The sequence below is a fragment of the Phasianus colchicus genome, chromosome Z, assembly GCF_987193195.1.
Source record: "Phasianus colchicus chromosome Z, bPhaCol1.hap1.1, whole genome shotgun sequence".
Classification (NCBI taxonomy): domain Eukaryota; kingdom Metazoa; phylum Chordata; class Aves; order Galliformes; family Phasianidae; genus Phasianus; species Phasianus colchicus.
In genome coordinates, this window is record NC_143476.1 from 62,976,527 (window position 1) to 63,000,208 (window position 23,682).

At 37.1% G+C, this 23,682-nt stretch overlaps 1 protein-coding gene across 6 annotated transcripts in view; it reads left to right on the forward strand.

Moving 5' to 3' along the window:
* PTPRD (protein tyrosine phosphatase receptor type D) overlaps positions 1-23,682 on the forward strand; it is a 353,935-nt gene that overhangs the window by 304,386 nt on the left and 25,867 nt on the right. For all 6 annotated transcript variants that reach the window (XM_090132663.1, XM_090132658.1, XM_090132659.1 and 3 more), the window contains 2 exons: positions 7,645-7,764; positions 8,404-8,558. In XM_090132663.1, coding sequence (XP_089988789.1) covers positions 7,645-7,764; positions 8,404-8,558 — 275 coding nt within the window. The remainder of the gene's footprint in view (positions 1-7,644; positions 7,765-8,403; positions 8,559-23,682) is intronic.

Genomic DNA, 23,682 nt, shown 5'->3' on the forward strand with positions numbered 1-23,682 from the left:
TCGAAAGAGTCATGAGAATATAATCCTGTATGTAGTGTTAATACAGTGATAATACAAATTCTGTAATACTACTGCATAGCAATTTTATCAGTCTGTGTCTGGTTATTTCAGCTTTTATGCATTTGAAATTGAGCACATACAGAATGAATGTTCTAAGTGAAAAGCTATTGGTAAATTACAGAGAATCTCAAAGAGAATGTTAATAATCAGGAGTTGGAGAAATTATATATGGGGAAGTCAGAAATAATTGGTTTTGTTTTACATACTAGACAGTGAAAGAAAATGTGTCAGCTTTCTGGTACATTAAAAGCTGTTTAAAAGATTATGCCAATCAACCATTTTCCATTCCTGTGGGGCTCTACAAGTAAGAAATCAACTTTGCAGGAAAGAGTATCTATTTTATAGTATTGAAAGAATTTTCAAAATATAATGTCATGAATGGAGCAAACTCTGTAGGATGCTTTCTTCAGTCTCTTCAAGCTGTCAAGAACTGCTTACATTAGAGACTTACTTTAAATGATAAAGTAGTACCTGCTAAAGTGACAATGAAGTTTTTGTCAAATCACCTCCAAGTTTTTTGTGTTATGATTCTGCACCTATAAGTGAAATTGTTTCTCTTTGCTTTGGGATAAACTGGTAATTTTCTGGAAAATAAGGTTTTCCTGAGGCATGTACAGCAATGGTTTAATGAAAACTATATTGTAAGTCTGTAATTTGAATTTATTTGCTTCATTCACTTGCTTTGTGCTTGAGGTAAGGCATAAAGTAGTACCTCATACAATTTTTTTCTTATTGCAGATTGAGGGACACGTATAGAGTATGGCCTTTAACATTTTGAGTTATAAAATTTCCTAACAAAAATAAAAATTCTGCATACTTTTTTTTAAATGCAGGTATTGTTTTAGCTCTGTGTCATATAGGACTGTACCACTGCAGGGACTTTTTAAAGGAATTTCAGGCTCAAAAATGTTAGTGATTTAGTTCAGTATCATTTACGAAACAAAAATAAATAACAGCAGATATTTTTATTTGTCAGATTATGTGGAAGGACTCAAGATTGGTATTTACAATGAGAAATATGTGTTCCAATTTTAAGTTCATCAGACAAGTACTTCTGAAGGAGAACATTCTGATTTAAATGTACCATCAATTGCAAAGTTTTTACCACTTTCTGAAGAAGTTAATTAATACAGCTGTGTCCTGAGAGGCTCATGTTGGTAACATTTTTTGGGATGCTCTTTCTGATCAATCTCACAAGAACATGAAATAACATAGGAATGCATGAAATAGATTTATGAGATTAACAACTTTATCCATGTATTAAACTAGCACTAGAAAACACACCACAAATGAAAGTTCCATTCAAAGATGAAATTCAAAGCTGAAACCTTTTAAGGCCTCTAAAATTTTAATCTGTTCACCAGTTTTCTGTTTCTCATTTTCATCCTTTCTTAGCCATTCACTCCAGCTTTAGAATGAACAAAGAATTGTGAGAAGAACAGAACTTTGTTGCTCAGATGTTTAAAACTGTTTTTTTTTTCCATTAGTTTATTACATAATACAACAGCTAAAAGAGATGGCTCTCTTGTATGGACCATAGAAAATCTTCAGTGGAACCCATGAGTCGTTTAATATATCCTTCATATTTTTATATGATATATATATATTTTTTTCAGTTAAAGAAATATTCAGGCTGCATACAGTGAACATCCTTGAGTACAGGAAGAGAATGATGCATAAAAGTAGTCAGCCCATTCCCTATTTCCTCTGGATTAACTTTATATAAACCTTTTACCTTTGGAAAATCTAGCTGTACTTAAACTGTTTAACAGACTCATCTTTCAAAATAAATTCACTGTGGCCCTGCTTTCCGTGCTGTTATGAAGAGTTAAAAAAAAAGGGGATGTCAGCTTGATGAATTTTGAACATAATTCTGAACTGTTATTGGCTTGTGTAGACGAAGATAAAAGACAAGTTAGAGAGCATATTTCAAATATGCCCAACTCTCCCTTTAAAATCAGTTTCTTTTTATTTTAATGCCTGTACTACACTCAGTCATAAGGATCATAATAGGAGTCATGTTTTTAATTATCAATTATCTTTAAGTGCTAATGGCTAACCTACTATTCATTTGCAGACCTTAAACAAAGAACAGAAGTTTGGTGTGAATCAATTAGCTTAAATATTGTATAATATATAGTAGCTCACCTCTAGATTAGGGTCCCCAGGATACCGTCTGGCCTTGAATGTCTCTGGGGTTGGAGTATCCACAACTTCTCTAAGCAACCTGTTTCACAACCACCTGAGTAAAAAATTTTTTCCTAAAATCTAATTTAACTCTTCCCTCTTTTAGTTTAAAGACATTCCCCCTTGTCCTGTCAGTATCAGACCATGTATAATGTTGTTCTCCCTCCTGCTTGTAATCTTCCTTCAAGTACAGGAAGGCTGAAGTGAGGTCTCCCTGCAGTCTTCTTCAAGCTAAATAAGCCCAACTCCCTCAACATTTCTTCTTAGGAGGATTGCTCCAGCCCTCTGATTATTTCCCCATCATTTTGATGACCATGTTCTCACTCAGCCTTGCTGTTTTCCTTTCTTGATTTCTTACAAACAGATATAGTTTATTTATGCTTTTTCTAAATCTTGTTTGGTCTTTTTTTCAAGGCTAACGTAGTTAAGACCTTTAACAGAACTGTGTTGCACTGCAAAACTGTCCAGTTTATAAACCCCAAATACTCAAGTCAGGTGAATGCTAATAATGAATCAGCTTGTAGGGTAACATCCTTGTACATACTCTCTTACAGGTACCAGGTTCCACTATAAATCCATATTAGAGATCACTACATACAATTGTTCTCTGTTCTGCAGTGGAAAAAAATTGATTTTTAGAACAAAAATATTTAGAAACAGTTAATTGTTCTGGGAACACACTTGGTGAGGCTTGGAAGTTCTGCCTTCCAGGGAAAAGGTGTTCAATTCCTTCAAAAATTAGAACTCTATTAAATCTGGTACTTCTTCAAACCAAAATCTGAAACCATAGACAGTTTTTTCTTCAAACATATTTCTCACAGGACTTTAAAATTTTAATCTGCCATTTAGTGTTCCATGAAAGTGAATGGATGACACATTGCCAAATCTTATTCTAAAATGGCCTTCAAAATGTGGGTGTTTTGTTCCATTTTTTCTTGTAGAATCCTTGCATTGCAGTCTGTCACACTAGTGTTATTGTCTGTGATATTTAGACTCAGATCATCCTGATATTTATGTGTCATGGCATTGTTGCGAAAAGCACAATTACTTTAAATAGCAACTGCTTACAGACAGAGCGTTAGCTGAAGGTGTCTGAGGCATCCAGCTAGTCTTTTAGCATTTAAGCCAGTTTTCATCAGCAGCTATCAGCACTATTTTTCTATTGGACTAATACTATTATGCTTTGCGTTATAGAACCATAGAATGGTTTGGGTTGGAAAGAACCTTTAAAGAGATATTTTCTTTCAGCAAATAGAGGTATTTCCTTTTTGAAGAAAGACTTTGAAAATGACCTCTGACATTTTTGTCTGCAGAGGACTATTATTATTATGAAAACCAAACGAAGAAGTTTGTCACATGTTACTGCTATTTATTATTTCAGATTTAACATAATTCATATGCTATTCATACAACAAGGAATACACTGTATGAATCTGCCTATTATTAGTTTACTCTCTCTTCCATGAACTGCATTTTGACCTTATAATCTCAGATGGTCTGTAACAGTTAGTTCATGTGTTAAGATTCAACTGAAGGGACTTTTCAGTCGAACTAATGGAACTTTGTACTGGAATACTATTTCTATACCCTTGGCTGTCAGGATTATTTGTATTTAGATGTCCAGATGGAAATAACCTTTTTTTGGCTCTATTTATGCAACCATCTGTTGTCTGTAATTTGTCAAAGTATGAATATCCACAAACATTCTTAAGACTCTCATAGCTAATTAAGCCCCTCAAGTTTGAAATGGTCTCTACATTCTCATTCTTAACAGAAAAGAAAGCATTTAACTTTGCTTACACCTTTGCTTTCAGGGAATGCTCAAACCTCCACAGAAAGTAAAGGTGATCTGCATGTAAGAGTTGTCAAGAAAGAAAAGATATGTATGTTTGAGAAGCAAGCTGCAAGAATGTTGTTATCGTTAGTTGTGTCTTCTAATTGTGTTTACTATAATGGTATTTACAAGATTTTATAATATATTTACATGTCTTTTGAGAGCTGAAGTCATGAGAACTCATATATGGCAATTAGGTAGTATCAGATAGGAAAGGTAGTAGTAAGTGGTATTCTTGTCATTATTTGTAATTTAATTTTTCTTCAAAATTTCCAGTGAGTTCTTTCATGCTTATGTGACTCTTGCCAACTACAGTGACAGGCAAGAGAGCATTAGAAAATTGCTGGGGAAAGCTATTTTCTTGTAGAGTCAAGATGGCAAAAAATCTCTCACTGTACAGGTGTACATAGTCTGCAGAGGAATACCTCAGTCCTTGAACACATCCTTGAAGACCTCTTGTCCCGGGAAAAATCAAGAGTCAATAAGATATAATAAGGATAAGAATATAATTCCATCAACAAATATCTCATATGCTATTCCAGAAAATGAAATTTGTATCAATCCAAAATCAGTTTTTCTTTCTAAAAAAATGATACTTATTTTCATAGTTCCCACTTTCAAATAATGCATACAATGATCTACAGATTGTGTTTATTTTATAAGCCATCTTCCAGGAACAGTGTTCTGTATCAGCTAGATATTACAGAAAGTATCCCAGAAAAATTGGAAAATTGATGGAGTGTATGTTTGAAAAGCTAATAAATTATGAAAAGCATGGACTGATTATAAAAGATCAGGCATATGAGTTTTCTCCCACTTTAACTAAAAAGGATAAGTTTTCTACAAATTTCTGGGTAAATGTTTAACGTTAGATTATCACACTCCTAGTGTCTGTTCTTAGTATCTCCCCAATACTGTCTCAAATGGAAACACATTAGCAAGTGTTATAATACACCACTTTCAAAGTTTCTTCTAGTTAGTTCTAGTAAGAGCGTTGGCTGCTAAAAAACATATATATGATGTCTTCTTATAGGAGATAAAATAAAGCACAACTTTTCTAGCTAAAATACAACTAAGTTACACAGTATCTATATTAATGGTAAAGTGAAATGAGTATGCTGCAGTTGCTTTTTTTACTGATAGGAGTCCTGCAAAATTTATCACTGATATTCATGATATACTTAAAAATTGATCTTTCAGTCGATGGTACAAGGAAGGACATACCTAATTCCTGTATATGCACATTCCTGTATAGTGTACACACTATTAACCTCATTTTCAAGACAAAATTAGTATCAACAAACTTTAGCAATAAATTAAACTATCAAATCCTGTAAAAAAAAAAAAAAACAACTTTTTTTTACGGATACAATTAACTAATGTTCATCATCTGCTTCACTGCCTGTTGTATTTTTTTTTTTAATTTTTGTATTTATTTTTATTTTTTTTATTATTTTATTATTTTATATTTATTTTTATTTTTTATTATTGTATTTATTTTTATTTTTTGTAGATCCTTGCCAGAATGTGATTTGTTAACCATCGTTAATCTGTGCTCTCTAATCCGCAAACTAAAATAATTTGAAAGAAAAACTAGTTAGGGATGGGAAGTTGAAATTGTGCTTAGTCTTTTTTAATAACTAATGGGCAGAGTGAGAAAGCTAGAGAACACACAAGCTTAAAATATGTTTTTTTCTCATTTTCAATTTTGAGGAAACATCAGGTGTTGGGTTTTTTTTTTTTCAGGGATTAGCAAGATAATTCATATTTTTATCAGAAATACTGTGCAATATTCTACTTCCATTGTTTCTTACAGATTAGTCTATTAACATTAAATTTTATATGAATTTGGCTTAGAGTGGTTAATTAAAACATTTATTGAACAACTAGAATGCATTATTACTGAACTGAAAATACATTTTTCTCTGCTAATTAATAGGAATTTGTTACAGACAGAATGACACTTTTAGTGTAATGTATCTGTCAATGAAACACAAATATTTTTGTATAGTCCCCATACTATTTTGTATCACCTTCTTCAAATATATTAGACATCTTGCATTCATTTTTTCTTAGTAGCTTTCATCATAAATACTAAACATCATATTCAGTCTCAAAAAAGATTGTAAGCATATGTTCTTTTTTGCATTATCTTAGAATTATTTCAGCTTGTTAATACAATCTATAGTGTTTTAAAATGGAGATTTCTCTGAATGAAATGTCCTATGTCTTTTAAAATGTGTTGAATGAAACCGTATCATCTGTTTAAACCGTATCTTTTAAGTTCCTGCAAGCATAATTTTGTTTTATGCATCATAACACTGAATTGAGAAGGAAATTGTATTTTCACAATGCACTTAACAGTTGCTGGTACTTTATTTATTTATCTGTGTGCTAAAATTATTTCTCAGATAAATTCAATATTATATTGAGATATTTCTGAACATGCTAAATGTGTTTCATACAAGGGCTGCTTCAAAAATAATACCTCCTATTTTGTTATGTTGGCCTACAGTGTCAGAGTCAGATAGTGGTGGTATGGAAATAAAGGTTGAGCCTTCCCATCTTACATTATTGTGTTGCCATGTGACAGATGGCAACAAAGGAGCATTCTGGCAAAATGGTGTCTAACATGGTTGTGCATATGAAGCAAAAGTGTGTCACTGAATTCCACCAAGAGAAAGAATAAACTGCATCCAGTGACATATATGAACACTTGCTGAATGTTAACCAAACAGTGGGTGTAAGTGCAGCGAGGTAGTGAGTGCTGCATTTCAGCAGTGGCAACAGCAGCAGTGTGCCGTCTTGTGCATATTTTCACAATCACAGTATGCAGGCTCTTGTTCATCACTGGCAAAAACGCATAGCTAATAACAATGTGTTGAAGAATAGTGTTTTACAGATGAGATTTTGGTCTATCAAAGAGTGTTATTGTGCTCTTTGAATCTGTTTTATTTTCCATGGAAACAAATAGAGACATTATGTTTGGAGCAACCAACATACTAGCATCAGAGGAACACTTTTTATGTTTAGAGACTGACGTAAAATAGATTAAATATGACAAGTATTCAAAAACTAGTGTATCTACACTCACTAGATTAATATGTTATTCAATTCTACTCTGTTTAAGAGGAGTTAATCAGGTCATTTTTTATCTATTATAAATTGTCTATTATAAATTTATGTACAATTATATATATATAACTTTAATATATAAATTATAATTATCTATTATAAATTTATATATTTATAAATCTATTATAAATTTATTTATCACAAATTATTATAAATTTCTCTTTAGTGTATCAACATATATTTGTACTTTTGACCATCCACACCACAACTCTGAATACATAAATATCCATTGCAGAAGAAGATATTAGAAGCCCCACTGTCAGAAAAGCAGATCTTGTGGAAAATGAAATAAGCTTCTTGTATTGAATCCATAGCTGTTTTTAAACATTCTAACTCCTTACATTTTGAAACCCTACAGTGCTAAACACTCTGGCATGCAACAAACAGCAGTTTTACAGTATTAAAGAACTGTATGTTTTTCAATACAGGTGAAGTGTGATCAGTACTGGCCAAGCAGAGGCACAGAAACTTATGGGCTCATCCAAGTGACCCTTTTAGACACGGTTGAATTGGCAACATACTGTGTTCGTACATTTGCACTTTACAAGGTATACAATTTATTTTATTCCTTCTCCCTCTCCGTTTTCCCTTCCCTTCCCTTCCCTTCCCTTCCCTTCCCTTCCCTTTCCTTCCCTTCTCTTCTTCTTTTCCTTCTTTTTCCTTATTTATCTCTATCTTCCCTCCACTTACTCCCTTCCTTCCTCCTTCCTTTTTCTTCCTGCTTTCCCTCCTCTTTTTCTCCTTCTCGTTATTCTCATCCCTTCCTTCTCTCTTTCACCCTTAGCAACACTGAACAATGAAACACTCCTACTGTCAGCATATACTCGTATTCCAACACGGTGTTTTGTAGATTAATACAGAAGTCTCTTTATTCATAACTTCACTGAGTGAAATATTAACTGAAGTACGAGATCTTGTGATTAATTGCTGCACATTATGATTAAAGCTCTTACATTGTTTTAGTGATGCAATTCTGAATATAAGAAATTTTTTTTCCTCCACATAGCCTGAGTTCAGTTTCTCTCCAGTACCAAATATGATTCAAATTGCCTTCTCTGGTATGTATTTTTCTCCAGGTGTTTCACTTAATGGCGCTGATATCACATAAAATGACAATTTTGTCATAAAGTTGTTTTTTTTGTTTGTTTTTTTTGTTTTTTTGTTTTTCTTTTTTATTCATTTCTTAGAATGGTTCAAGTGAGAAAAGGGAAGTGAGGCAATTCCAGTTCACTGCCTGGCCTGACCATGGTGTTCCAGAACACCCAACACCATTCTTAGCTTTCCTGAGACGTGTCAAGACCTGTAACCCACCTGATGCTGGTCCGATGGTAGTGCATTGCAGGTAACCTCAGAATATCTTTAATGTCAAGATTATTGCGTTCTGGTTTATTGCAGATGAAAACATGATCTTCACTTGTAAAGAGTTTGTCAAAAATATAGTTACACTGAAAATGATAGAACAGAGTATGGCACTGCCAAGCTAGATGGGCTGAAAATATTTCCTTTGGTTTGTACAAGGGAAATTAATTTTAGAATATCTGAGGTTCTGCAGAGTGAACAGGTGACTTTAGTCTGTATCTCTGTAGATACAGAAGTATCTATTTTACAGATCATGGCATGAAAAGGAAAGAGGATCCTGCTGGTTTAAGAGGCTGCAGAAAACATGTTCTGAAAAATAAAACAGCTTTTGAAATTATGATTTACATTGTGAAGGAAAGTAAATGACATGAAAATTAACAATGTTAAACTGTAACTTTTACTGAAAATAGGTAGAAACTTTGATCGATTTTCAAGGTTAACTTCTTGAGAACTGTGAGGACATGGAATGGCAAAAGCCATATATGGAGAACAGACTGAACTCAGTTCCTGGGAAATGATTGCCCTATGATGTTAGCAACTAGCAAAATATTTGGGACACTACAAGTGATGAATTAATGAACTTTAAAGAGAACATCAAATTCTCTTAAAGGTTTTCTAGCAAGGAAATTGAAGACAAGGAGAAGGGGATCTTTGGAAATATTTGACAAGAGCAAACCTGCTAGAAATATGTAAAATCATACTAAGATTAGCAGCATACATTTAAAAATGCTGATAGAAATAACCTGTCATAACCCACTCAGATTAGGACTATGTTGTAATAATTAACAACTTATTGCACTGTCGCATTCAAAGTGAATTCATAAAATTACTGATTTTTGTAGACTTCATTTTACCATAGAATCATAGAATAGTTTATGTTGGAAGGAATCTTAAAGATCATAGAATCACAAAGGTTGGAAAAGACCTCCAAGATCATTCAGTCCAACCATCCAGCTCCCACAAATATTTCTTCTCTAAACCATGTGCCTTAGAACGACATCTAAATGTTTCATGAAAACCTCCAGGGAAAGTGATTCCAGTACCTCCTCAGGCACACTGTTCCAGCACATAACCACTCTTTTGGAGAACAATTTTTTTCCTAACATCCAACCTGAATACAGGCTGGTGCAACTTTGACATCATTCTATTTAATCCTATCACTAGCTACACAGGAGAAGAGGCTGACCCCCACTTTGCCTCAACCTACTTTCAAGTACTTGTAGAGAGTTCCCCTGAGCCTCCTCTTTTCCAGACTAAACAATCCCAGTTCTCTCAGCCACTCCCTATAAGACTTGTGGTCCAGACCCCTCACCAGCTTCATTGCCCTCTCTAGACACACTTCAGAGCCTTGATGTCTTCCTTGTAGTGAGGCACGCAAAACAACAAACTACTCAATGTGCAGCCTTACTAGCACTAAGTGCAGAGGGACAATCACTTCCCAGCTCATGCTGGCAACACTGTTTCTGGTACAAGCCAGGATGCCACTGGCCCTCTTGTCCACTGAGCACGCTGCTGGCTCATGTACTGCCGAGTGTCAACCAACAGCCTCAGGTCCTTTCTTCCACACAGTTTTCCAACTACTCCGCCCCAAGCTTGTAGCGTTGCCTGGGGTTATTGTGGCCAAATTACAGAACCCGGCAGTTGGTCTGTTGAACTTCATCTCACTGACCTCAGCCCAGCAATCTAGCCTGTCCAGATCTTTCTGTAGGGCCTCCCTACCCTCAGGCAAATCAACATTTCCTGCCAACACAGTGTCATTTGCAGACTTGCTAGTATACTCAACCCCCTTTTCCAGGTTATCTCTAAAAATATTGAACAGGAGTGGCTCCAGTACTGACCCCTGGGGATCACAACTCATGACCAGTCACCAGTTGTATTTAATTCCATACACCACCACTTTCTGAGCCTGGCCCTCCAGCCTGTTCTTTACCCATAAAAGAGTGTACCCGTCCAAGCCAGAGCCTGCCAGCTTCTCCAGGAGAATACTGTGGGAGACAGTGTCAAAGGCTTTGCTGATTCTAGGTGGACTACATCAACAATCTTTCCCTCATTCTCTCATTAGGCTCACACGAGCCCACCTTTCAAACTCCAGATTTATTTGATCACATCTCTTCTTTCTATTTTATCAATTGAACCATTCAGCTTACCATCATCCGTTAAGTTGCCGAGGGTGCACTCAATCCCTTCATATTATGTCACTGATAAACATGCTAAAGGGCATCAGTCCCAAGATGGAACCATGGGGAACACCAACTGTCATGGGCTTCCACCTGGATAGAGCTGTTTACAATTTAGGAAGGAAATTGGTGAATTGTCCACCCTTCAAATCCATATCTCCCCAGCTTAGAAAAAAGGATGTCATGTGGGACTATATTAAAGGCCTTCCAGAAGTCCAGACTGATGATATCAGTTGCTCTTCATCTATTGATATCATTACTCCATCAAAAAAGGCCACCAGATTGATCAGGCACAATATGCACTTGGTGAATTCATATTGGCAATTTCAGATGACCTCTCTGGATAGGTAGGCATAAATACCTAAATTCTCTCTGTGCAAAAATATTCAAATTAAGTAAGTTTTTAAGAGTCATACAGCAAGACAGTTGGAAAGATTAAAAGAAATATATCATTTAGTAACATTAATAAGCCATTCTTTTCTCTGTTATTGGTTATTCATGTTAATTCAGTTAAATTGGTAATTGGTTTATAATTTTATGTCCGTCGAAGAGTTTTTTTCCTATTTCCTATTAATCCATGTATTCATACACTACAAAATGCATAAGCTGGTAGTAAATTTGTCCAAGTTCTTTGCCTTATGTACAATTTTTTGAGACATGATTCTAGGCATTTCATACATTTCATCCAGAATATATCCACTAGCAACAATTTGTGAGCAGAAAAACTAATGAAAACTAATGAAAAATTGAAAATTTATGCCTCCATACTTTAAAAAATTCTATTCTGTTGAGCACAGACAGCGCAAAGTTTTTGAACATAGTTGATAATTCATCATTAAGTTATAAAAGGCATTCTTACAGCACTATGGTTTATGTACATCTCTCCAGTCAGCTCTTGTTTCTTGGGTGAAAACACTTGGTACAGGTAGGTACTATTTCAAATACAGTCTGTTCTATTTAAAACATGAGTGGCCCAATATTTGGCTTACCTGGGCTGCACTGAATTGTCTTTGGCCATGTATAATATATATTTATATGTATATATAAAGTGTGTGTATATAAGTAACAAAATTTATTTTTGTGAAAACATCAAGAAAAATAAGAGAGAAACAAAAACATAGTGGGATATTTGACCATGCTTTTGTGAAACCAGTTAATCAGTCTTGCTCAGTGGAAGTGGTTGTAATTCTTAGTGAATTCTCAAGATTCTCATCAGGAATTTTTGATGAAATTTTCCTCTTCCTTTGCTTCATCCTTGAAAACACATATGTATATACTTCCAGAAAATGACAACATGAATAACAAGTGATTGTGAAGCAAGGGAAGTCTTTCTCTGGCAAGATTGAACTCAAAAACTTCTAATAAAGAAACATGATGAAATTTTTGAACTGAGTATCTGATTACTGCTATACACATTCCTTTTGAAAATTTTCAGGTAACGTGTTTATCTTGACTGAAAATGGAATCGTGAACATAACAAAAAATATATATATATTTTCAGCAAGCTTAAAATCTATTCTCAAATTCCTTTGTCAGTCCAGAAATCACGTATGCATACTTTTTTTCTGTTCACAGGACTGCATTTAGCCAGTGTATTTAAAAGCATATATTTATTTGCCATAACTTGAGTTAGCACTGCACTGTCCATTTCCCATGTCCTGGTTTCATCACAGACAGTCCTGATCACACAATATTTGTATGTTTCTGAGCAATGAGTGTGTGCCTGGGGCCAGTCTGGACTGTTCGGTAGGGAAGAACCACCACCATGAAAGTGTGGGGCTGTGGGCTGCTGTAAGACAGTCTGGGCTGAGCCACATGCAGCCCACAGGCTGTGGGTTGGACATGAGTGAAAAAGCTTTCATCTAATCACTCCCTTTGTACATAGTTTAGTAAAATCACAATGCAACTGCTGCCTTGGAATGATTTGCAGAACAGATCTAGAAAAAAGCTTTTCTTTAATGAAAAAACCAGTCTTAAATCCTATGAATCTGCATTAGAGAGCCTGTAATGTATGGTCTAATGATAGTGGTAGTGGAGTAAGCACATGTTTCTGTTTGAAGTAGGATTAATGCAGGCAAACAGGTGCTAATCAGATTACAATAAAATAGCACTGCAGGGTATTTGAAGTTTTATGCCCTGGTGTTTTTAAAACATCACAGTAGTGATTGGTTCAGTAACAGAACATAACATTTTAACGTGAGTGCATTCCTATATGTTCAAATCTCTATAATATCAGCACCAAAGAGTATATCTTTAAAACACCTAGTGAAGTTTGTCCATCTGTTGTTAATGCTGCTATTGCAAACACAACAAATTAGATTTTTTTGAAAAATGTGACACTTTTAAGTAACTCCATGTCTGACTGTACTAACAGAATCAGCACAGTAAAAGCTGGTTAAATTTCAAAAATTAACAACATGCAATATGTTGTACTTTTTAAAGTAGAATTCTTTCCTAATTTTTTGGCTAGTGTTTCATAATGAGAGTCTGAATGAGGCAGAGACAGAATCAGAGACAAAGAGGGAGTGGAGACAATTATTTTACAGTGAACTGTTTTACTTTATGTCTACATCTTTTAGACCTGCTTAATTCATTTTCCACATGCCACACAAGTGCTCGTTTTCTAATCCTGGCAGTGTGTAAGTTGCATATGACTGCCGATCCGTTTTCACGTAATGGGAAAAAAAAATCCCCCCTCTAAATATTTAGAAACCTTTCAAAAGAGACTGAAAAACATTAAAAGCTTCCTCATCCCTTCCCTCTCCCAACCCTGAGAACAACTCAGAATCTTACCTAAATTCCCTGACCAGCTGACAGCTCTGGGGAGAAAAGATACCAAAGGCATCTTTTGGTATGACAGGTGTTTTAATGTCACAAATCTTCTAAACTTTTTGTGCTTTACATCCACTTCTTATCCAACAGCCATTGGAATGGTGCTATGTATTAGATGGTAGATAGTATAACTAATATTGAATCCATAAATTAAGAAGATTATTGTTTTTCCTCTGCTGTTTGCAAAACATTATCCTCATGAGTTATTAAAGGTAGCCCATACATATACACAGGTTGCTCTGAAAGTAATACCTCCAACTTATTTCCATGGAAACTACAACAGCTCAATTTAATTAGGGCAAATTCTCAGCTACAATCCAATAGTTTTCAACATAGTCTCTGCTACTAGCTATGTTTTTTTACCAGTGGAGGTGACCCACTGTTTCACAGCTGCTGTGACAGTGTTGTTGCTAGGAAAATGTTGCCCTCCCAGTCCATCTTTCATCAGCCCAAACAGGTGAAAGTCAGAAGGTGTCAAATCCAGAACATACAGCAGGTGTGGTAAGACAGTCCAGCCACACCTGGCAGTGTGTTCAAAGCTCTTCAAACTGGTGTGGGACCTGGAGTTATCTTGTTGCAAAATAAAAGTTATCTTCTTCTTTAGCCTGACTCTGGAAGTTCAAGCCATCAGTTTCGTCAGTGTTGCAATATAGCAGTCAGAGATGATGATTTATCGATGCTCCAGGAAATCCAGAAGAATCACCCCTTTCCTGTCCCAAAAAACAGTGCACACCACTTTACCTCTGAGGGCTGTGTCTTTAACCTGCAGTAAGATTATTCATAAGTTGCCACTCCATGGACTGCAGTTTTCTATCAGGCTCATTGTCATGGTGTTGTATCTTGTCACTGGGAATGAAAAATTTACATGCAAAAGATTTACAGGGTTTAATACCATGGGAGTGTAAGCTCTTTTTATGGAACTGGAACTTTTTTATATGGTTTCATAGACCAAATGTTAGCAGTCATTTGTCCAGTACTGTTAAGAATTTATTATTATTATTATTATTTTTTAAGGAGGAGGAGGATAGTAGTATGCTGCTTCCTAGGGACTATATAGAAATCATTCACAGGATGACAAACTGGTTGAAAACCAGCCCTGCACAGGAAACCACCCTCTCCTAAAGCTAAACTGAAGCAGTTCTATGGACAGTACATTCTTCAGCTGGTAACTAGCAGGGGAAAAAAAAAAAAAAAAAAAAAAAGATAAATATTGCTGGAATCTCTGTTAAAATCCAAAAGGAAGGAAAAATAAATAAATAAACAAATACAAGCAGTGTTTCTTTATGAGGCTTAAAGTAGAAACTATCTATTTCTAGTCTTTTTGATTAAATCAGTCCAATGTGTATAAAGCTATCTTTCTTTGGAACATAGCTGTGGTTCAGGGCATTATATCACAAGTGCCATGACTCAGGCTTTGATTATCTTTTGAAATCCTAAAAAGCTACTATAACTACACAGGGCAAGATATTTTTTCTGGTGAAGTCAGAAATTCATAAAGGAACATAGTAAATGCCATTACCAGATAGGATCAGTGATCTGTCAAGATCAGTATCCTGTGTCTGACAATGAGGAATGGTGGAACTTTTAGGTGAAAGTATAAAACACCAGTATGGAGAATATTTCAGTAAGATTTCTTCTTAGCACACAGCCAGTGACTAGCTTAGCCGTGATTTGTAAGAATATCTGTTCTTCCCTCAGCTACCCAGACAAACTGATGGATATTTATTTCTCATGTTTATGATGCGTATTTTTAATAACAGAATTTAAACTGCTTTATTTTTGACCTCTTTTCTTGTCTAAATATTATGCTCAGACAAGAGGTTTCACTCATCTGATATCTACTTACTTCTGTTTTAAACACCTGTCTCTTGATTTAACTAAATGTCTTTGGGTAAAAGGAAGAAAAAAGAGTTAATGTTGTTTCACATGTTACACATCTACAGGTTTTTCTTGTGTTCATCCTTCATGGCAAACAATCTTCACTTGTTTCAGTCTTAGCCACATGAGAGAAGAAGGAGTCCTTGCATCCCTAATCATTTTTTGCAGCCCATCCCTTCTCTCTTATACCATTTTCTGATAGTAACGGAAACAGAACAGCCTTACTAGAAGTAGCTATTTCTCAGTCTTTTTTTTTTTTTTTTTTTTTTTTTAATAATTGATAAAACAGCAAAAATACTTTCCAAACTATGCCAGGCTCAGGCTTACTTGCAAAGTTGTATACTGGCAGTACTGAAAACTGATTTGATTTGAGGCAGGAAATGGTTTCTGTTGAGCATGTATCCTGGGGAACGATGACTTTTCACTCAGTGAAATAGCATTCCCTTTATGAAAATGTAATAATTTGTGTAAGCCTTTTTGAACAGAAGCAGTGCCTTTTCCATATGTTATCTCAAATTACAAGTATGTTTGTGCTGATAATTATTTCCACATATATATTACCATGTCCTACAAGGCCTGTAATTTCCTTTGACCTAAGCTGTAGTTTGATACATTATTTGATCAGCTCTTTCAGTGAGTCATTTTATCCATATGTATTTAGTTAATTGGTTATTTTTCTCCCCGCCCATGTTTATATGTAATATACTCTACAAAGGAAAAGGAAATCTGACTGCTTGCAGCTGAGTCTAGTAAAAGAGCAATTAGGTTCTATCAGAGCCAGCAGCTGCCCATAATGTATTCAGAATTAAAATTACAAGGGAAGAAAAGAATCCAGCCATCTGCAGGAAATGTGAAAATATTTTTATAATCCAATTGCTGAATTCTGGAAAGGGGTATCTCTGAGATTTCCCAGATGTACCTACAGTATATTCCGGAATATCCATGGACACAGTACACTGGAATGCATTACATCAACTTGGCTACAAGGCATGTTTGGCTAACTTTGAGCTAGCTGTATTTTCATCTAAAGTAATCAGCATGAAAGCCTCTTTAAATCATTTCCCTGTGCCTATACAAGTAAAATGCAGCTTTAAAAATCATATTGTTATCTTTTAGTAGAGGCTTTCCAATCAGTATTCAGCCTTGAATAGCTGTCTTTATTCATTTTTTATATACTTGTACAGGCTTAGTTCAGTCTCATCATTTGTTATCAGGTTTTGTCAACATCTACTTTTCCAAGTGAATCCTGAATTGCAGTGCTGAATTGTTTGTTTGTTTGTCAACTGAAGTTTCAAAGTAGATGATATTTGTTCGAAGATTGTCATTGTACTATCCAAGCTCATTTTAAAGCTATTTTATTATATGTATATCTTTAGAAAAGAAAAGAAAAAAAAAAAAAACAATCATGATTTTCATTATAACTTCTCTCTGGTATGAAAGAAATCAGACAGAATTTTTCTTCTTTTTAAGCACTTGGCTTAAGAAAACAGAGACCTGGAAGAGCCTTAATATGAGCTCATCAGAGAATATTTATTTTTTCTTCTGTTTTCTGCTGTGTATCTCATTATATGATTACAACTTCATCAATTTAAACCAAATGTAATCCTGTGAATGTGTCCTCTCAGAAATATCAGTTTTCCCTGGAAAAAGATATTTTGAGATGGAGATTTGAAACAGTAGATTTGCTACAACAGTTCCATCATCTTCAGCTTTAGGACTAACTTCTGATTCCTTCTAAGTTTTCAAACATAAATTAATACAATATTATGGTGTCACGGAATTAACTGGATCAGTTTATGCCCGTGACAGGGGGCAGTAGGCCCCTGCCCTCCCCACCCCCCACCTGGGCCCACAAAATGGGAAGGAAGGGGGAAAAGGAAAGAAACAGCGGCAACAATCTATGGAGGTAAACTTATTTTACTAACTATGATATCGGAATACAAAATAATACAATATAATACAATCTAATTGAAATTGAGACTAATGAATCAAATAAGATATGAGAGAGAGTTCCCGAGACCGAGTCAAACCTGAAAAAGCTTGGAACGGCTAGGAAAGCACCCTCCAGCACCCACTGCCAGGCAGTAAGAGACCGCCCCCCCCGGAAGGGTCAGATCCCGTGACTTCCGCAATGTATAGGGATAGGTACGTAGAATTAGAACATTAACACTTCCAGTACATGATGTTTTGATGTTGAATATTGAAAATCAAATAAGCAAAAACCAAAACCATGACATATGGGCAAGTAGAGCCCAATTAACTTAGGGCTTTCAACTTGCAGTAGATATCAAAAATGCAGATAGCACAGACTATAGACATATGGTACTACTGTGTCTTGTCTTCATTTTTACTGTGCCGTTACCAAATGAAATACTGTCTGAATCACAGTCTGGTACCTTATCACTTCTCATCTACCAGTTCAAACACCAGTTATGACAACTAGCAAATGGAAGTACCATGGCTTGAACTACAGGGATCCTGAGGCCAGAAAGAGACTCAGAAGGAACTATGAAGCTTCTGAGTTTTCAGCAAGTACTTCCAAGATCATCCTATTAACCAGCACTGCAGAACGCATCCCTTCCCAACATTTTTAACTCAGTTTCAGATAGCATCAGTTCACCTTGCCACTCCCCACATGGAGCAGGTAATAGGTCTTCTTACATGGAATGGAAGAGAGGTTCAGCATGTCCCTGAAAACAAAGTCAACATGAAGGTCTAATCTAAGAATAGAGATGTGCAAAAGTACAGAATGACTCCTCAAAACATTCCACTCCAACAATACAAAACAAATTGAAATACAAAGGAAGCAAGGTAATAGCTGTTAGGAGCAGGCATACAATTTCTGCACATTGATGGACTGCTTTAGGCAGGTCCATTTCCCTCTTGACCAGGTTGCTCAAAGCCCCATCGAGTACCTCTTTGAATGCCTCCAGGGAGGGGACGCCCACAACCTCTCTGGGCAATCTGTTCCAGTGCGACCCTCACAGTAAAGAATTTCTTCCTAATAGCTAGTCTAAATCTACCCTATTCCAGTTTAAAGTCATTTCCCCTCATCCTGTCATTACATGCTCTTATAAAAAGTCCCTTCCCCGCTTTCCAGTAGGCTCCCTTCAAGTACTGGAAGGCTGCTATAAGGTTTCCTCAGAGCCTTCTCTTCAGGTTGAAGAGCCCCAGCTCTCTGACTGTCCCCAAAGGAGAGGTGCTCCAGCCCTCTGATCACCTTCATAGCTTTCCTCTGGACCTGCTCCAATACTTCAATGTCATTCTTGTGTTAGGGGCTCCAGAACAGGACACAGCAATCCAGGTGGGATCTCACAAGAGCAGGGCAGAGGGGAAAAATCACCTCCCTTGTTCTGTTGGTCATGCTTCTCTTGATGCAGCCCAGGGTACAACTAGCCTTCTGGGCTGCAAGTGCATGTTGGTGGCTCACATTGAATCTTTCATCAGCCAACACTCCCAAATCCTTCTCCTCAGGGCTGCTCCCAGGCCATTCTCTGCCTAACCTGTATTTATGCTTGGGATTGCCCTGACCCAGGTGCAAGACCTTGCACTTGGCCTTGTTGAACTTCATGGGGTTGGTGTGGGCCCACCTCTCAAGCCTTTCCAGGTCCCTCTAGAGGGCATCCTTTCCCGTTTGGCGTGTCAACTGCAACACTCAGCATCATGTCATCTGCAAACTTGCTGAGAGCTCATTTGATCCCACTGTCCATGTCACCTAAAAAGGTGCTAAATAACACTAGTCCCAGCACTGATCCCTGAGGGATACCACATGTCACCAGCCTTCACTTGGACATTGAGCCATTTACCACAACTCTCTGAGTGCAATTCCTTATGCAGTGAGAAGTCCATCTATCAAATCTTTTTCTCTCTCTTTCTCTTTTTTTTTGGGGGGTGGAGTGGGAGGGAGGGAACAGGATGTCCTGTGGGATAGTGTCAAATGCTCTGCACAAGACCAGGTAGATGACATAGTTTACCCTGCCTTTATCCACTGACGCTGTAACTCCATCATAAAAGGCCACCAAGTTTATCAGGCATAACTTGCCCTTGGTGAATCCAGGTTGGTTACCACCAGTTCCCTTATCTTTATTTTCCCTGTGCCTTAGGAGGGCCTTCATGTGGATCTGCTCTGTAATCATGCCAGGCACAGAGGTGACTGGCCTGCAGTTCTCAATTTTCTTTATTTCCCTCCTTGAAAGTGGAGATTATATTTCCCCTTTTCCATTCAGAGGGAACTTCGCTAGACTACTATGACCTTTCAAATACTATGGACAGCAGCTTCACAACTTCATACTCCAGTGCCTCCAAAACCAATGGATGGATCTCATTGGGTCACATGTACTTGTGCACCTTCTGGTTCTTTAAATGGTATTGAATCTCATCTTCACTTTCAGCAGGCTGATCTACCTTTTCCAAGTTCTTACCATTGCTTTCTCCAACTTTGACAGTGTGACTAGAGGCTTTGCCGGTGAAGACTTTCACTGAGCACCTCAGTTTTCTCCATATCCCTCATGACCAGTACTCCAGTTTCCTTCCATAGAGTGTCCACATCTTCCCTGACCTTCTTTTTTATCATTGTTATACCCGTAGAATTTCTTCTTGTTCCTCTTTATGTCCCTGGCTAGATTTAATTATGTTAGGCTTTCCTAGACTGATCATCTTTATCCCTTCCATGTTACCTGTTCCTGATTCCACTCCCTATTGACATTCTTTTTGTGATTAAGTAAGTCCTTGTCAATCCTCAGAGGCCTCCTGGTATTCTTGCCTGCCTTCCTTTTCCTCAGAATGCAGTTTTTCTCGGCATGTAGTACACAGTTCTTGAATACCAATCAACTTTCTTGGGCCCTCTTCCCTCCAGGGTTTTCCCCCATGTCACCTTGCCATATAGTTCCCTGAAGAGTTCAGCATTTTTTTCCTGGAGTCCAGAGAGACAAGCTTTCTGTGCACTTTCTTTGATACCCTGAGAATTTTGAACACTATAGCCAAAACTGCCCTTGAGCTTCACATTACTCACCAGCCTGTTCTGCTGGTGATGACAAAATACAGCACAGCACCTTTTCTTATGGATTTCTGTACTGCTTGGAAAGGAAAGTTATCATCAACCATTCCAGAAACCTTTTCGATTTCTGGTGTGTTGTCCTGCAACAGACATTGAGGTGGTAGAAGTCCCCCCATGAGGACCATGTTTTGTGAATGTGATGCTGCTCCTATCTGTTTATAGAGGGTCTCATCCCTCTATAAACTGTTTTGTTATTCAGGTTGCCTCTAGCAGACCCCTACTATAATGTCTTCTTCCCCTGCCTTCTCTTTAACCTTTACCCATAAGCCCTTTGTCAACTCCTCATCTATTTCCAAGTGGAACTCCATGGTCTCCAGTTGGTCAGTGATGTACAGGGCATACTCTCCTTCTTCCCTGCCTATCTTTCTTAAACAGTTTGTACCCATCTGTTCCTACATTCCAGTCAGGAGAGTCATCCCACCACATCTCAGTGATGCCAGTGACATCATAGCCCAGGAACACACACACCTGCAACTCCTCCTGATTGTTCCCTACGCTCCATGGACTGATGCACAGGCATTTGAGTTGGGCTCTAATTGAGACTTGTTTACCAATTGGAGTTCCCTTATCTTGAACCTTAGGTGTTGTCTTACTGGCTTCTGATCCTACTCCAGGGTCAGGGCATCCACTACCATTGTCAGCTTGAGAGTTCAGTAATTTGAGGATCCCCACTCCCAGCAACTTTAATTTAAAGCCCTCCTGATTAAATTGGAAAGCATGTTGTCAAAGGTGGTCTTCTCTTTGTCTGTGAGATGAACCCCATCCTCCCTGAGAAGACCAGATTTCTCAAAATTTGTTCCATGACATAAGTAGCCAGAGCCCTGTTGACAAAAGCACTCATTTTGCCATTTACTGATTTTCTTAATTCTATGAGCCCTTTCCCTCCCCATTCCCTAACTTGGAGGACTGATGATATGACTACCTGCGCTCCAAGTTCTTCATGCTGCTCCTGCTCCTTGTAGTCTCTCTTGATGTTCTCATGCTGCTGACAGCTGTGTCACTGGTGCCTACATGAAACAGCAGCAGCAGGTAGTAGTCTGTGGGACATATAAGGACTGGCAGCCTCTCTGTCATGTCCTTGATGTGGGCTTCTGGTAAACAGAGGACTTTCCTAGATAGCAGGTCAGGACAACAAATAGGTGCCTCTGTACCCCTCAGCAGAGAATCACCCACCACTACCATCCATAGTTGTTATGCAATGGGGAGTAGGTCTGGCTGCCTTACTCAGTTCAGACAATTTACATGTTATTGTTTCTTTTTCCTTCCCAGCCTGGAGAGCTGTGAAGTGGTTCTGCAGAGACAACTCAGGCTTTGAGGCAGGCATTTTCCTTGTTAGTCTTTCTCAAGGCAATTTGCCATTTCTCATCACTGGCATAACAGTGACAAGACTGTCTCCTGCAGCAGTCAGCTGTTGCAGGAGGTGCTCCACATGATTACATCTTACACAGGCAAGTTTGCCTCTCACTTCTGCTCCAGTAGCAAGGTCCAGATGCTTCCCACAAACTGTAGTCTGCACAGATGCTTCTTCCTTTTGTAGACTATTCTGAGTGGAGGCACTGATCATGACAGAGGTAGATGGTGCATCCCCCTTGCCAGAGCTGCAGCCTTGGCTCAGGATTGAGTGCTCGCCATCCTGCTATGAGAGTCACACAGAATGAGTGCTCCTCACTTCTGAAGCTGGCAAAACCTCAGTGCCCTGCCATGTGAGGTCCAGCTCCAGCTGTTACAGCACACGACAGGTGTACAGCTGACAACCACACTGCTCACCCATCATAAGCTTAGTCACTGCCCTCTCTGAGGTTTATTTTAGGGGCACAGATGTGGCCTTCATGGCCTTGGCAATGCCCATACCAGGTCAGCCTCTCTCACAATAGCTGCCCATTGTTGGAGGGTTTCTCTGTTTTTAGTGTTTCCCTGATGAAGGAAACCCCCAAACTCCCTCATACCTTGTAATTAGATGCTCTGGTGCTGGCCAGGCTAGCTCCAAAGCAGCTGCTCTCATCAAATACATATGAGATTGTATTTAGAGCAGTGGAAATTAAGGATATCTGTGAACTGAATTGATCCTGAAATTTAAAAAAAAAAAGAAAAAAAAAAAAAAAAAAAGGGAATCCTTCTCCAAAGATAAAAACAATACAGAGAAATATGATTTATTCTAATTTTCTTTCTATGTATTTCTGAGTAATTGAAGAAATTAGGTGATACAGTGATTTATAGTAAGGTGCACATATAAAAATCTTCTATGAAAAGCAGGATCAAGGCATGTGTTGCTATATAAAATCAATAATCAACCCCAAAGGGAAAAGTAAATATAAGTAAATACAAAATTCTGCCATGATACATCTGATGAGCAGAGCAATCAGAGTCCTTCTAGTCACTACCCCCACAGTTTCATGAAAGAAGCAAGGAGAATACTTTGCCATGTTCTATTCTTTTTAAGACAGGAAAAAAAAAAAAAAAAAAAAAAACAGGATCAGAAGTAGTGCTGAACTTCTTAAATGACATATTTACTATGAGTGCTAGGTACCCAAATACAGAAAAGTTAATTGAAAGGAAAAGTTCTAGAGATCTGGTTTGAATACAGGGGAGGTAAAAGGAATGCTTATGGTTCCTTTAAGTATTTTAGTCTTTTGAAATTTTCTCTTCTTGTAGATCTCAAATGTTAGTTTTTTTAGAGTACCTATTCAAACCAAGTCTACTGTAAGGATTTCTGGAGAAATTTTGTCTGTATCTGGTTGTTTAATATACTTTGATGGATCTCTTCCTCCATTAATTTCTTTTTGACATTCATGTCATCACAGTTTTGCAAGCCCATTCAACAACAATAAAAGTGCTTTAAACTTTTGGTAGCAGTAGAATTCTGAGAACATGGGAACTGAAACATCTTCATAAAGCTCAATAAAAAAAAAAAAAAATCTAAGGCTATCTTTTGATTTGTCAGATTCCTATGCTTTTGCCAACTACCTATGAAAACTCCAGAGAGCTCTAAACTGAGCTTTATATACTTCTAATGAAATGTACTTATTTTTTCTGTTCTTTTTTTTTTTTTTTTTTTCTCCCTAATTTATTTTAAGAAGCTTTATATGTCTTCCATAACAAATATAGTCTCCTCTATGCATAGCATAAAAATGAAGAAGACACACTGGCTAAAATCATCTTTTTTG